We start from the raw sequence: 14405 nt of genomic DNA, 5'->3' as shown, positions 1-14405 counted from the left end.
CACAAGTAACAGAGCTTTTGTGGTGGCCTTCTTGTTTGTAAGATAAAACCAGATCCGTGTGAGTTAGATGTCTCTTTTTTTTTTCCCCTCCAAGGAGTATTCCTCGTATCCCAGCTTCCCTCAGAGCCAGTACTCCCAGTATTACAGCTCGTCCTACAACTCCCCATACGTGTCTGCCAACAGCATCAGCCCCTCGGCCATCCCCACCTCCACCTACTCCCTGCAGGAGAATTCCCACAGCATCACCAGCCAGAGCACAGAGTCCCTCTCTGGTAGGTGCCTCTCTTGTGTTCCCAGCCTTCTGCACACATAAACACCATCATCTCCTCGTTGGAGTTTTGGTAGCTCAGATTTTCTAGCACTAAATGGTTCTTACACAGGGCTTTGGGAAGGGATTGGAATATCCAAGCTCTCTAAAACCATCCTGTGTTGTTTTCATGAGTGTTTGAGGTTTGATCTCCTCTAGGGTAGTACAGAAAGATAAGATAATAACATACGAACTCCAGATCAGTACTAAGAGGTGGCATGGATAGCAGTGAATTCAAAGCAAACAGCCATGGTCTAAAAAAGTCTCAGTTTCCTTAATGTCTGATGACTTTTTAGCCCAATCTTTGTCAAGGTCATGTCATGTCACGTCAACAACATGAAATATTGTTCATAAACATTCATAAACAACTACATAGAGAGAAAGTCTCCCTCTTTAAAAAAATCTAGACAAACTGTGTGTCTGATATGAAAGTTCAAGATGAATTCCACACCAAAAAATACCCTCTCTTTGAATGCCTAATTTTAAAAGTTTCAGTGCCTAAGTAGTTTATGGAATTCCTGGTGGATTATGATCCCCCAGTGTCCTGTTGAAGAGCAATCTTCAGCTATCACTTCCCGACCAGTTTTCATTGGCGTGCAATAACATTTATATAAGACACCACACAATTTGTGGATGATCACAGTACACACCCACTGAAGGTCGGCTGACTTACTAAGAAACAAATCTGAACATCTGTGGTTGCTCTAGAAGAAAAATAAACTAGTATTGTTTTTTAAAAAGAAGTGATCACAGACTGCTCTGAAAGCAGTTGGAGGATTTTCCGTTCCTTAGATCTTATCTCAGCCTTTTTGAGAAAGGATGATCTCAAAATGCTTCTTAGGCACAATCCCAGCTTCTCTGGAGAAGAGTGTGGTTATTCTAGGAAGTTGCAGAGGCCACAGCTTAGCAAGGTGTAAAGAAAAATATGTTTGAAAAGGATTTGTAATGTAAGGTGAGTGAAACCCAGACAGGTCTGTGAAAATCAAGCCAATCAAAACAGATACTTTATACATAGGAAGTTTACTTTTAACTGTGTCTTCACAGTTATTTCTAAAATACTGTCCTCTGAGAAATGGGGTAAGGCTCAACAGGTTAGTTCAGTATTTTTAAATACAAGTTGATGTTTGAAGTATATTTTTAATTATTAGCATTCATCAAATTTTAAGATATCCATAACCAAAAAGATTTAAAAAAATATTTCAGAATTGTAATTGGTCTTGGATTCTGTTTCTATTGCCTTTCTAATTTCTATCTTTGAGAAGAATGGGGGGGAGTAAAACTCCAAATTTTTTTTCTTTCCAATGAAAATTTTGATAACGTTTTTTGAAGTGACATGTCCTTTTTAAAATGTTATATGCGGTTTTGGTGATTTTTGAAATTATTTTAACAAATCTTAGGAGTTAAAACTTCTTTCTCTAACACCGTTAGCTTTATTGTGAAAAGAATAAGATTTTCTCATAGTGTTTCTGTTGCTTTTCAATAAAAGGTTTCATGCTCTAATTACAGTGACACAGTGCAAAATTTAAGTTTACAATGGAATTTCTTTCTCCTCCTAGGGGACTATTCCACAACACCAGCCAAAGAAATAGAGACAGACAGGCATCACAGAGGGTCAGATGGCAAGGTACGAGCCCGGTCAAAAAGAAGCAACGATCCTTCCCCTACTGCTGACAGTGAGATTGAGGTAATAACCTTTATTTCTATTCCTTTGGTATATCCAGCAAACATGAACAGTTGCCTCTGTTAGCAAATCTGAGAGACAGAACCAAATTATTAATACAGCTGGAACCTGCAGGCACGAGTAGTCAAAACAATTGCTCAATTTCTGTGTTATCAACATCTCAAACTATTCTTCATGCTACCCTTTGTTTTTGTCCTTTGGGCTTTTTGTAAATCTGATGTTTTGTTCCCCTGGCTTGATAGGCAGCAGGGGATTTCTGTGGTTGTTAGGAGAGTCAGCTCTTGGGATGCACACACATAATTCCAAAATTCCTGATATTTCATATTGCCTGCTTTCACAAAACATCCACAATCAGTGCTCCAAATGGCTCGAGATCTTAAAAATCTCTAGTCCAACAGGACATATTTCCTGACTGAACCTGTTCTTGCAGTTGCTTAATGTGTAACTATATTTCTTTTTTCCACCCCATCTGTCATCACAGCGTGTGTTTGTGTGGGATTTGGATGAGACGATAATTATTTTTCACTCCTTACTCACGGGAACCTTTGCATCCAGATATGGGAAGGTAAAATTTAATTTTTTTAGCATTACTGCTTGTCCAGCCAAATTGTGTCGGGAACTGTGGGGGCAGCTAATGAGACAGCTTTTCAAGCAGATGCTGCCTGGTTTATTCAGACATATTTGTATAAACGTGGCCTGTGGTATTTCCTCTGAACATGTGAGAATTTAATTTACCTCCCTTTCGTGTTGCAAGTAAGACCCTTGTTTTTCCAAAGCTTGTGCTGTTCAGCTGCCACTTGCTGGGATGTTCTTCCAGTGTCTGTCTTCTGCAGGAGAGAGCAGCCAGCAGCCAGAGCCCATTAACTCCAGCCCGAATCAGCTAACACTTTTTTGTTAGAACAGTGTTTTCTTATGAATCTCAGACAATTTTTTAAGAGAGATTTTGTGTTCCTCAGTCTAGGTTGCCATGAAGAGCTGGCTGTGCTTCCCACATAGCTGCCAAAACTCACATTTCTAAGGGGGTTTCAGAAACATATTTCTTTAGATACCCTCTTTCAAATGCAGGCAATTCCATTTTTTTAGATAACTGTGGCTGAACAGCCTGAACTTGGCTGCTAAGGAGAACACACTGGCTTTTGGATTTAGTACCACGTGCTGCAATTTCTTCCTAAGGCAGCTTTTTATGATAAACACCTGAGTCACTTTGAATTACAGAATGTCAAACACTTTTAAATGGGTAGGAAAAAAGACAATATCATTACCTAATTAAAGGTGGATGACCTAGTTGGCAGCTGTTTCCACACATGGCTTCAAGCACTCAGCTTCATCAGGAGACTGGAAAATAACCCAACTTCTCTCCAGAAGGCAGAAATATGATTTGACATCATTTCATGGCTTTACCAGCTGTACTTTTTTACGATGGTTATAACAAGCTGAATGTGTAATTAGTAAGATAGATTTATTGTTCACTGTTAGATGTGCACAGTTGTAAAGGATATAAAATGGTGTTTGTGGTGTGGAAGTCTACTGCAGCACTTGGAATGCTGCTAACACTTCTAACAGCACCCTCTGAAAACCAAGCCCGTGTTTCCAAGCAGGGATTTACCAGACCCATGTTGTACAAGGTAATTGAAGTGGTTACTTTTCCCAGAGAACATAATGAACGAAGTGTACTTGTGTAAGCTCAGACCTACTGCCTACAAACACCAGAAGGAATTAGGCAGGATCAGGAAACAAACTTAGGCTGTGCAGATCTGCTCTGTGGTTGAGCTCAGCCTTGGGTAGGGGCTGCTGTATTCCTGTGGAGAATTCCCTTAATGGGCTGACTCAGTCCTAGCACAGAACCTCTGAAGCAGATGCCTTCACCTGCTGCCTCCTGCACACCTTTAGAGGGTGTAGAGTTGGAATCTGCTGTGTGGGGGCTTCTGTTGGCTGTTTCCTTTACACTAATTTAGAGAATGATATAAACAGGAATATCTTTTTGAAAGAATGAATCACCTTTTCTATTAAGTTACGATGGGTTCCTTGAGAAACTTCTCTAGAAAGAGTTTTTTCTTTGCAGTTCTTAATTCGTTTCATCAGTATTAAATTCTTCAGGACTCTCCTGTGAGGGAAAAGGTTGTGTTATAAAACTATTGTAGGCTGCTGGCTTGATCCAAAGACAAGCAGAGGCTTTGGTGGGCTTTGGAACAGACCTTAAACCAAGAGGGAAATACAGCACACTCAGACAGGCTGTCCTGGGAACTGTCAAAGAGTAGCACAATTCAAAACTGTCAAGTACAAGTGAAGCAGCCAGAGGTTAAGAGTTTCAGAATTTCTTGCTTTCAGTAGTGTAGGAAATGTTAATCTCAAAGTAAATCATGTATCAAAACCAAAATTCTCCATTAAAAATTCACATGCCTGTAATTAGACATGCATATGCTTATAATGAAATCTCACACATGGAGATCTTGGTCACTATGTCTTCCTCCAGAAAAGTGTCAGTTTATGTGATCCTGACCGTGGCCAACATTTATCTCCCAGTATCATCCTGTCTGTTGCACTGGTGGAGCTGCAGGTGCTCAAAGAATTAGTCTGTAAAGTTGTTCAAGCTGAAGAATAACACCCCTTTCTGGGGTGATTGTTCTTGAAAGATGGGAGGAGGAACATCAACCACAGCTTTAGAGATTTGGGTCTAAATTCCTGTGTTCTTTAGCTACTTAATCACAAATGGTTGTGTGTGTTGACCCCTTCCTTGGTGATGGCAGCAACAGGGATGTCCAAAAATGAGGAAAAGAAAAAAAAGAGGAGAAAGAACTCACAAAAAGTCATGTTATTAATGGTTAATGCTTCAATGCATATTTTCTGACCTGACTTCATGTGAAAATTCTCTTTGTCTTCTCTGTAGCTCTTAACATAGACATGGCCTCCTCAAGGCATTGAGAGTTAATCTCAAAAATACTTTGCCCACAGCATCAAGAGCAGTTAAAACCCAAAATTTACTGAAAGTTGAAGCATGAATGAATAGCCCAGCCTAGGCTGCTCCTTTTCTGTCCTCTCCTCCCAAACCCTTTGCTGTAGCCCATGGGTTGCAGAGCCATCAGAAATTTGGTGTTAATGTCTTTGCCATAGGATGACAAGAAAAGGCAGCCCCCCAAAAGCTGCAGAGGCAGGTGACCATGAATATTATGTTCAGGAGAGTTTATAAAACCAGTTCTGCAGGTTTATGGTCACTGTATGGGTGCAGAATATTTACCATGTGCCTACAGAACCACAGCAGATGTAATCTCTTGTGGCTTACTGTGGTGTCCATCCAGCCTTTTTCACCCCTTAGGGGTGTGTGTGATAGAGCTCCTGCTCCACAGGGAGAAGGCTGCAGGCTTTGCCTTGTCAGCAAAGATTTGTCCCCAAAAATCATTGATTAAACATAGTGGGGAAAAATGGCTCAAAAATCCATAGCAGTGCTGCTGGGCTTTCCCAGGAGGTGGGGCAGAGGCAAGGGACTTGTTTGACACAGCAAGGCGAGCACAGACAGACTCGTTTGGTGGTAGTAATTCAGAAACAATATGAGGAGATTTCATGCAGTCCTGTGCCAAAAATAATCATGACTCTGTTCCTCTTTCCCCAGTTGGGATATCTGCAAGCTTGTTCCATAACCTGTGTTGTTTAAGCCTTAAAATTTCTCAGACTGAAAGAGATGCAGAAATTTTTGTTCAAGTATCATACTGCAGTTTCATTCTCATGCTTTTCAAAGGACCAGTATCAAGAAAAAAAGGGAGCAATGGGTGTATTGTTTTCCTTAACTTGAGGGAGCTCTGTGAAGCCAATACCTTTTCTTAGTATTTTGTATTGTTCCAAGAATGTGTACTCTTGTTCTGTGTTGCATCACTTCATGGGATTGAAGTGATCAATTGAGTAAAGTAAAAACTGGAGTTAAAATTCAACTTTATATGCAAGATACTCCAAAATCCTGGAATCAAATGACAAGGATTTTATTTTAGTCTGGACTTAGGGATTTGAATACATAAAACAGTCTAAATTCTTGAATTGTGTTGGATCTTTATCAGGATTTTGACAGTGTCTGCTGATACCTGGGAATTCAGCTCTATAAAATTCCCTGCAAGAGCTGTACAATTTCTGAGATTGTTCAGCATTTGGAATTAGCTCAAATTAAGCAAAAAACATACTGCAGAAATCTGTAAAGCACATAAAGCCCTGGTTTTAAATCAGTCATGCCAGGTCATGGTTAGCTTTCAGTGGAAGGTTTTCACAGTGTGACTGTCCCTGGGAGCTGGGGCTGTGAGCTGGCTCTGCATTCAGGGAGGGCTTGCACTGTGCCTCGGAGCTGCCTGCTTGAAGCAGAGGCTGCTTTTCTGGGACAGCCACATTTTTGAACGCTTTTGTGTGTCAGAAGTGGCAACACGAGGTTTAGTGAAGCCGTAAGGAGACAGGTGTGGGTGAGACAGGACATGCACTCAGCTCTGCAGCCTGTGCAAACATGGGCTTGGCCTCTCTGATGAGAGACTGGCAGTGACCCACGACAGGGTCCCCCAGTCATAGCAGGACCTTTTGGGCAGAGTAGCAAAAGTTTCTGCTTGGCCCAGTTGAGGACAGGACATAAATCTGATTTTCTAGCTTTGAAACAAATGTTATAGCTGCTGTATGCTGGCTGTGAACTGGACTGCCTTGTTCTCTTGTGGATCTAAGAAACCTTATTCCTCAAAAGTTTCACTGGCTGTTACATGTTCTTATAAAAAGTTTTCCTTTAAATGAATTATAATTTCCAATTTAAAAAAAAAAAAACCTCATTGAAAAGTTCCTCCTTGGCTCTACTCGAGATCCTTGTAAAACCCTAGGTTTGATTTTTTAATTTCTTTTTTTTTCCCCTTCCCTGCTTTCACTGAATGCTTCAAGTAGCTTGTGCTTTCCCCTGCTTTGTTCTCTCACAGGACCCTAAAGCCAGGACCTGATTGAAACACCATGGGGATTTAATCAAATCTGCTGGTGATTCATGCTCCTAATGGCCGAGTCTGTCCTTTACTACTTTACAAACTGAGAAGGAATAAAACCCCATTTTATTGCTCGGCTGTTAAAAACTATTTGTAGAAGTTGCTAAGGTTCAAATCAAAAGGGGCCTCCCTTGAGAACTATTAGTTAATTCTAAGTGCCAGGGCATCGCTTTTTTTCCTCTTCTCTCGCTTGAGATGTGGCCTTATATCATGACTGCTGTTCAAACATCTGAGAGTTTTCCATTCCTTTGACAAACATGAGCCAAAGTGCTTAAGGACATCTGTTTATTTTATTTCTTTAATGAGAAAACCTTCCAATTTCTTACTGGCTCAGCTGTGTTTATTTACATTTTGTTAGTCATATGTGTGGGGCACCTTGGGACGTTCAAAACCTGCAGAGGCCAGTGCTGAGGGCTGCTAGCAGGCATCCTGGGCAGAAAGGCAGAATAAGCCCTTCCTAAGGAAAACACAGCCCTTGGAACTCCATAAAATAGATTTTCAAAACAAATAGAGCCTAATTCACTCAGTAGATCATGGATTAAGTCAAGATGAATACAATTTGGAAAGGATTTTCTGAGGAAGTTGGAGATTTTTTTACCCACTGGAGGCTAAACCTTGTGTTTAATGCCTTTTTAAGTTAAATTTAAAAAGCATTCAATCACTGCAGGTAATAAAGAAGTCTGTTACTTTAGACATGCTGCTGTATCAATTATTTAGCTCATTATTGGAGAGAAGGGAGTAAATAATTCCAGGCATTTGATTATTTCAAATGTGTATTTCGGGAGCAGACAGCTGTGTTTATCATCCGTGCAGGCTGATGGGAAGCAGCAGCAGCAGCAGCAGCAAAGGCAGATCCCAGCAGGCTGGAGGTGGGCACAGGAGATGCTCGGAGCTCCTGTGGATGTGACCTCTTGTGCTGGGGCTTAGGGAGCAGGAGGGCTCTCAGCAAACTGCACACCTGGCATTTGGAGCTATCCAAGGATTATTTTTGACATAAAATCAGAAACAACGCTGGGTTATTAAACAAGCCCGAGGAAAGGGAACCTGCTTTCCAGTATGGCTGAATTTGGACTGAAATTTTAAGGGGAAAAGTCTAAAAAGCCAAGGGGACATGACTTTTTTTAGAAAGCTGCATGTGCAAAATATGTCATTGTGCTGAGGATTACACGTCAAGATTTGTTTCCACCAAGCTTTCCAGAAGTTTTGTATTTTTCACAGGGCTATCAAGGGCTTTCATACAGAAATACAGTGATTTTCCTGTGTTGAGGGGAAGGAAATGAAGATTAATTTGGTTTAAATTCCACTCTCTTTTCTGAAATGCATGCCATGTACAGCAAAAAGAAATTATTTGTAGGTTTTTGGTCATGAACCTCTTGTATTACTAGATAAAAATAATTGCCATTTATCCTCAAGCATCATGGCCCATGTATTTAAGTACAATATTCCCACAGGGCTGGAATCCACTTCAGACTCGATGGGTTCAGACCCTGGATAAATTAGTGTGGTCGTTGCTGCCTGTCCCTAAGCCTGGTTCCTCTGGAGAGGGAGGGGAGCCTTTTCAACCTCTGTGTGCCCCTAAATGTGAGGATTTAGTGACCTGTGTGCCCGTTTGGTTCCTGGAATCATTTCCAACCAAATGGGAAGAGACACGACAGTAAAAGGAGTTCAGGAAACTGCAAGAATATTTAGAAGTGCCCCTTAAATCACAGGAAGGCTGAATATGAAAAGGTATCTGAAGAAAAGGGATTCAGTTATATTTGCTCTCCATCTATCATGGACTTCCCACAAGGTCACACTGTGCTGTCTCTTGACACTCTTCATTTTTCATATTTTATTTATTGTCTGATAAACCTGGATGTATCAATGTTTTCATACCATTTCATAACTTTATTTTGGTGGGAAAAAGTTTGGACCCTGAAAAACTGAGGAGTTCTATTTGAAAAGGTATCATCTTTTTCAAAAAAGCCTCAAGTGTAGTCCCTTAAGTAAATCACTTCTGAAAATGGCTTTCAGGTCTTCATCCACTTTCGTTACTTTAAACAACTTTCCTCACAAATACTCACTCTCACTGGGAAAGCTCTAAGAGGCTCAGTCTGGCTGTAGCCTGTGTTATTAGAGATAAAACTGCAAGCTAAGCTACTTAGGTGTAGCCAGTAAAAGAGTGAAATGTGGTTTTTTTCCTGAAAAAGACATGAATTTACTTGAACTCATACACATGGTTAATTTCCCATTATTCTAGGAAGGTCTTGCTCATGTCTAAAATTTTGATCAAGGTATAAAATGTTACAACGAAAGGATGATTATTCTCACAGACTTTTTTGTTCAAACATGTGGCCTTGGTATTTGTATCTTTGAATTTTTTTGATTATAATTTTTTTTTTTTAATGCAACAACCAAGCTGGTCCATTTTCCAGGCGTTTCCAAGTAATTAAACCCAATTAAAACTATTAAATTCTTTCTTTTGGTGACAACTTTGTTATTAACAGATAACCACAAGGAGGAGATTTAACTTGGAAGGCCCTTGATTGTGCACTAATCCGTCTCTCACCTCTGGCTGACACCTGTGGCAGATAAACCCTATAGAATAGGAGGCTGATGAATACTCTTAATTAATACTTTCTTCCTCGTAGAAAAGTAATTATTTGCTCTCGGCATAAATAGGTAGTTGGCAGGGATTTAAAAGGACTGATTAGTTTTAAATACTAGGGCTTTATTTTGGGGGGTGTTTTAAGGGAGGTGATGGTGTCTGAATCCAAGATCCACGCTCAGAACGACTTTGTCCCAACAATTCCAACGTCGAGTTAATTGTCACGTTGCTGAAGAGAAGCAGAGTCAGACAAGAAGCAGATTTGTTATCTGCCTCAAAGGAGGCAGCTCTGCCCCTGTGCTGATGGCCTGCAAGTCTGAACAGGGCACCTGCGAGGCAGAGCAGCAGGGAGAGGGCTTTGGAGCCAGGCTTGGAGGCAGGAGTGACTTGCACTTGAGAGATTGCCAGAGATAAATCTGCTTCCCTCTTCCTTTCAGAGTTACAGTGTACAGGAAGGGAGAGCTGGCTGTGGACAGGCAGCTTGGATTAGTTGCAGGTGCTAACAAATACACGTCTTTTTTTGTGCATATTCCTGGGCAAGTAGAAGCAGCGTATGAAAAATCAATCTCCGTGTTCCAGGAGATCTGTGGGAAGGTGGTTTTAATGCAGAGCCTTTTGGGAGGGTGCTGGTGGTGCAGTTTGAGTGTGATCAATGCCCAGGGGCTGCTCTGGCAGTGGAGGTGCAGCAGGGAAGGTTTTTGTGCAGCTCCTGGAGAGGGTCTGGGGACCAGCACAGTGCACATTGCAACGTCCTGGCAGCAACCTGCAGCCACGTTAAAGCTAATTTGGGTGTGCTCGCACATTCTCATTCCCTTTGCTCTGCTGAAATACAGACCAGTGGGAGTTTGGTGGGGTGTGAGCAGATCTACCTTCCCACTGCTGTCATAGGGAAATATTTGTTCTTTGCTCACCTCCAGTTTTCATGGAAAACTGAAGGCTGTTCAGCAAGCTCCTTTAGCAGTCTTCTGTCACATTGTTTCTTGAAATGAAGGTTAAAAATGAAAACTGAAACAGACATTAATTTTAGGCAAGGTGGTAGTAGCTCAGAGGACATAAATGAACTCAAATTGTAGTTTTTAAATCACAATACATTTCAAATGTAGAGAACTAGTTTAAGGGTTAGAAACAGTGCATGCGAGTGGCCAAACTAAGAGCAACACTGGCAACAAATGTGTGAGCTTGTGCCACTGGGATATGAAAGAAAACGTGCTCCATGCTAAATGGATGCTTTTGTCTTCCTTTACAGCATGTTCCACAGGCTGCTGCTGCCCATATTTTCCTCTAGTAGGCATATGTGCAGAACAGGCAGCAAAAGTAGCCCAAAGCAAGTGGCCATGGAGCTGGGAGCTGGCAGTGCCTCACTCACGAGGCGTGGCCACTGTCAGCTGTGAGCAGTAGCCATCAGGCCTGAGCTGAAAGCCTCAGTGATGACAGAAACAGCAGGGACATGTCCAAGGATGCTCTTTAGGGAAAACATTTCTGATCAAAATGTTGAAAAATTACTTGGTTTTTTGTGTGTTTTGATCACTTGTTGTTTATGAAGCAGTAGGAGGGAATGGGGGCTTTTTTACCTCTTAGTTCCCTCCAGGTGTGCCCTAAGGAGAAATGGGCAACTCTGAAACTGTGGCTTGTGCTCTTTAGAAGTGGGAGTGAAGGGTGTATTGAGGAATGAATAATTCAGAATGATCACTTCCCTCCTGATGCTTGTCTCCCCCAAGCTGCCATGGGAGGATCAGGAATGCTTGATCTGCCATGTCTGAGCACCAGGGCTTTGCACTAAAAGTAATTTGTGGGGCTGTTTAATTTTGACCCTGAAGGAAACTCCACCAATGGAGCACGGCAGAGATGAGGCATGTGGGGATACACTGTGCTGCTGGAAGTTTTATTTACAAAAGGAGTTTATTGCCTGTTTTGCACCCCTGCCTCTCATTGTCCTTGTTTGTGAAAGCATGACTTGTAGATTAGCAGAGGGAGGACCTCGCTCTTCTAAAGTTACTAAACAAGCACTGAGGGTTGAGTTTTTAGATTAATCTGTTTTCACTGCAAAAAGTGGTTCCTGGAGGAGATTTGATTTCAAGCTGTCTGTGGTCCTTGGGCTTCACATGCATCAGGAAGCATGGGCTGGATGTGTTAGGCAGGAAACTCCTTCCCAGGGCTCCTGGGCACACTTTTCCTACAGAAGGGCATTAGCAGGGATCACTGGGAACTTTACATTGCTCTGCTGAGCTCACCCTGCTCCAGCACAGACACTCACAGCCCACCAGGGCACCACTGGCAGCAGAGGGATGATCTTGAGTGGCACAGAGTGCCTAGGAAGAGAATTCCATAAACATCTTCAAATTGTATAGTCCTCTTTCTGATTATTTACACACTGTACAGAGAATTTGGATATACCAATCTCATTTTGGTGCTTCTCTCAGCCTGATTTTGCTGTTTATTCCTACTTGAATTGACAGCTGTAGCAGCTGTGTCTTTCCTCAGGGTGGGTACAACCTCAGGCACAGTGGGGTTCAAGTCTGGGACTAATGCTTCTGGAAGCTCCAGAAATGCAAATAAATAACTGCTGGAGGAACCCTGGCCTCGTGCCTCTGGACACCTCTGTCATACTGGGAGTGCTGGTTGGCCTTATAACTTTATCAGCCTCTTTAAGACTTGGAAGAGTGCCTTGCTGTGGAGGAAATCTCCATACTGTGGAAGCTGTGGTGCCAAATCGTTTCCCCAAACAACTTCCCCTTTGGGTGGTAAAGTGCATTTTTCTGTTTTGTTTTCATTCCATCATATTCTGTATCTCAGGAGAAAGATTTTTTTTTTCCACCCCCCCTCTCATCCACAGTTTGGTTTCCATATTGTTTAGTTAAAGAGAAGGTAACTTCATACACTGTGGAAATGTTTCTTACTCCCCATTAGTGATTAATACCAATAAAGCTAAAATGAAACTTAGAGGATAAATGACAGATAGCAACCAATGAGATTTCCTGAAAGAGTTTTAAAGGCTAATGATCCTTGAAATGTATAAAAATAAATTGCTTCATTAAAAACCATTTTACAAAATAATTTCTTCCTAGCAGCATATTTTCTTCAAAACAGTTCCCCCGTGTAACTACACCTGGGTAGTAAAATTTGATTCAGTGCTGTTCCTATGGGGCCACAGTGAAATGCCCTGATTAGACCTGTGTCCCTGAGCCTCATCAGGGGAGCAGGTTTGGGGCTGAAAAGGAGAGACATGTTCAAGGCAGGTCTGCTGAAGTTTTTACTTTTTGCCCAGAGACAGTTCCCTTGTTTCTGGGACAGCAGCAAGAACGTTTAAGTGTGAGTGACAGTGTCTGTGATGGGCACGGTGCTTGTGAGTCACACACATGGCTGAAACCACAGCCATTCTGCTCTAATTAAAGAGAACTGCACTGAGAATGGGTAATAATTAGCTTGGTGTGTAGAACACCATCCATGTCAGCAGTGTCTGCCACAAAGGTTGATTGAAATGTGCTCACCCTCCCAGCATTGTGCTCCCTGCTAGAGCTCCTCAGTCAATTCATTGCTGTCCTGTCATACCATAACAGCACTCCACAGAAATCTGCAGAAAATTACAGCAGAGACTCTTTAAGTGGGTGAATTTCCTCTGCCGAAGTCACACACCATGCTAAAACAAGGCAGATTTATACATCAACACGAGATGCCTGACCTACTGAAGATGAATTAACAACGAAAAGAAAATTCTGTTGTGGGAATGTGGGCTTTTCCCAAGTTGTCTGTTGTTCAGTTTGAACAGGCACAATGCTTTTGTGCTATGACTGTTTATCAAATTAAATACAGATAATTTTTGCTTGCGCTTTTTAAGTATTTAATGAATAAGAAAATGCACTGCTGGTAACTTCGTTTGCACTGATTATGCTATTGGAAATCAGATTTTTGTCCAACCTATTGAAGCGATTCTTACATAGTTTCAGGTGTTTAAAGAATCTTTATATCATCTGAAGTGTGTGGGCTGTTAGTGGTCAGGGTGAGTCACAGACATCCTGCAGAGAACAGAATTTGTTTATCGAGGAGAGCAAAAGAAAGGATAGAAAAATCATATTAATGTTAAAATACACTTGGGAGGTAAAATTGCTTTAATAAATGTATCTTAAGAACTAAGAATGTGTAGATCCTGAGTTTGGTCTAAGACCTCCCACCTATCCCCAAAAAAGAAAATCAAAGTGAATGGAAAAAAAAACCCTGATTTTCCCCTGCCAGGACACCACAACGTCTGTGCGGATAGGACTCATGATGGAAGAAATGATCTTCAACCTTGCAGATACACATCTCTTCTTCAATGACCTGGAGGTATGGAGCTGCTTATTTTATTTAACATCTTTCTCTGTAATCATTTCCATGTGGTCAACAAACCTGGGGGGGTTTGCCCAAGAAACTTTTTATTTTTGACCCCAGAGAAATGGTTGACTTACTGGAAGCATCCCTTTGACACCTCCATTGTGTTCAGGAATTTTCTTTCTGAATACTCAGTTAGCAATGAATCAATGATGGCTTTTTGCAGGTTTACTAAATGTAATAATGAGGACATTGCTGCTGCTTCACCTGAAATTTGCTATGTAATAATTTTATTAAGCTAAATTGGCAGAGAGCCTATGGGGGCAGGCAGCAATTAGCTATGAGCCAAAGCAGAGGTTTTGAAAATGTTGCTCTGTTCTCGAGGAAGGTTTTGCACAGACAGAGCAGGAGGTTTGCTCAAGCTCAGGAATACTGCAGGATGAAACTCTGGGAGTTCCAATGTGACAACCAAGAGGAAGAATTTTCCTGCTGGTGACATGGTTAGACCTGACTGTCTCTCATACAAAGCAAAAATCC

At 41.5% G+C, this 14405-nt stretch overlaps 1 protein-coding gene across 3 annotated transcripts in view; it reads left to right on the top strand.

Moving 5' to 3' along the window:
* Nucleotides 1-14405, top strand: part of EYA2 (EYA transcriptional coactivator and phosphatase 2) — an 87382-nt gene that overhangs the window by 60176 nt on the left and 12801 nt on the right. For all 3 annotated transcript variants that reach the window (XM_014888950.2, XM_088174961.1, XM_088174962.1), the window contains 4 exons: nt 95-272; nt 1864-1991; nt 2470-2553; nt 13794-13883. In XM_014888950.2, the coding sequence (XP_014744436.1) occupies nt 95-272; nt 1864-1991; nt 2470-2553; nt 13794-13883 (480 nt within the window). The remainder of the gene's footprint in view (nt 1-94; nt 273-1863; nt 1992-2469; nt 2554-13793; nt 13884-14405) is intronic.

Source organism: Sturnus vulgaris, chromosome 17, assembly GCF_052056855.1.
Source record: "Sturnus vulgaris isolate bStuVul1 chromosome 17, bStuVul1.hap1, whole genome shotgun sequence".
NCBI lineage: Eukaryota > Metazoa > Chordata > Aves > Passeriformes > Sturnidae > Sturnus > Sturnus vulgaris.
This window is presented reverse-complemented; position numbering and strand designations above follow the sequence as displayed.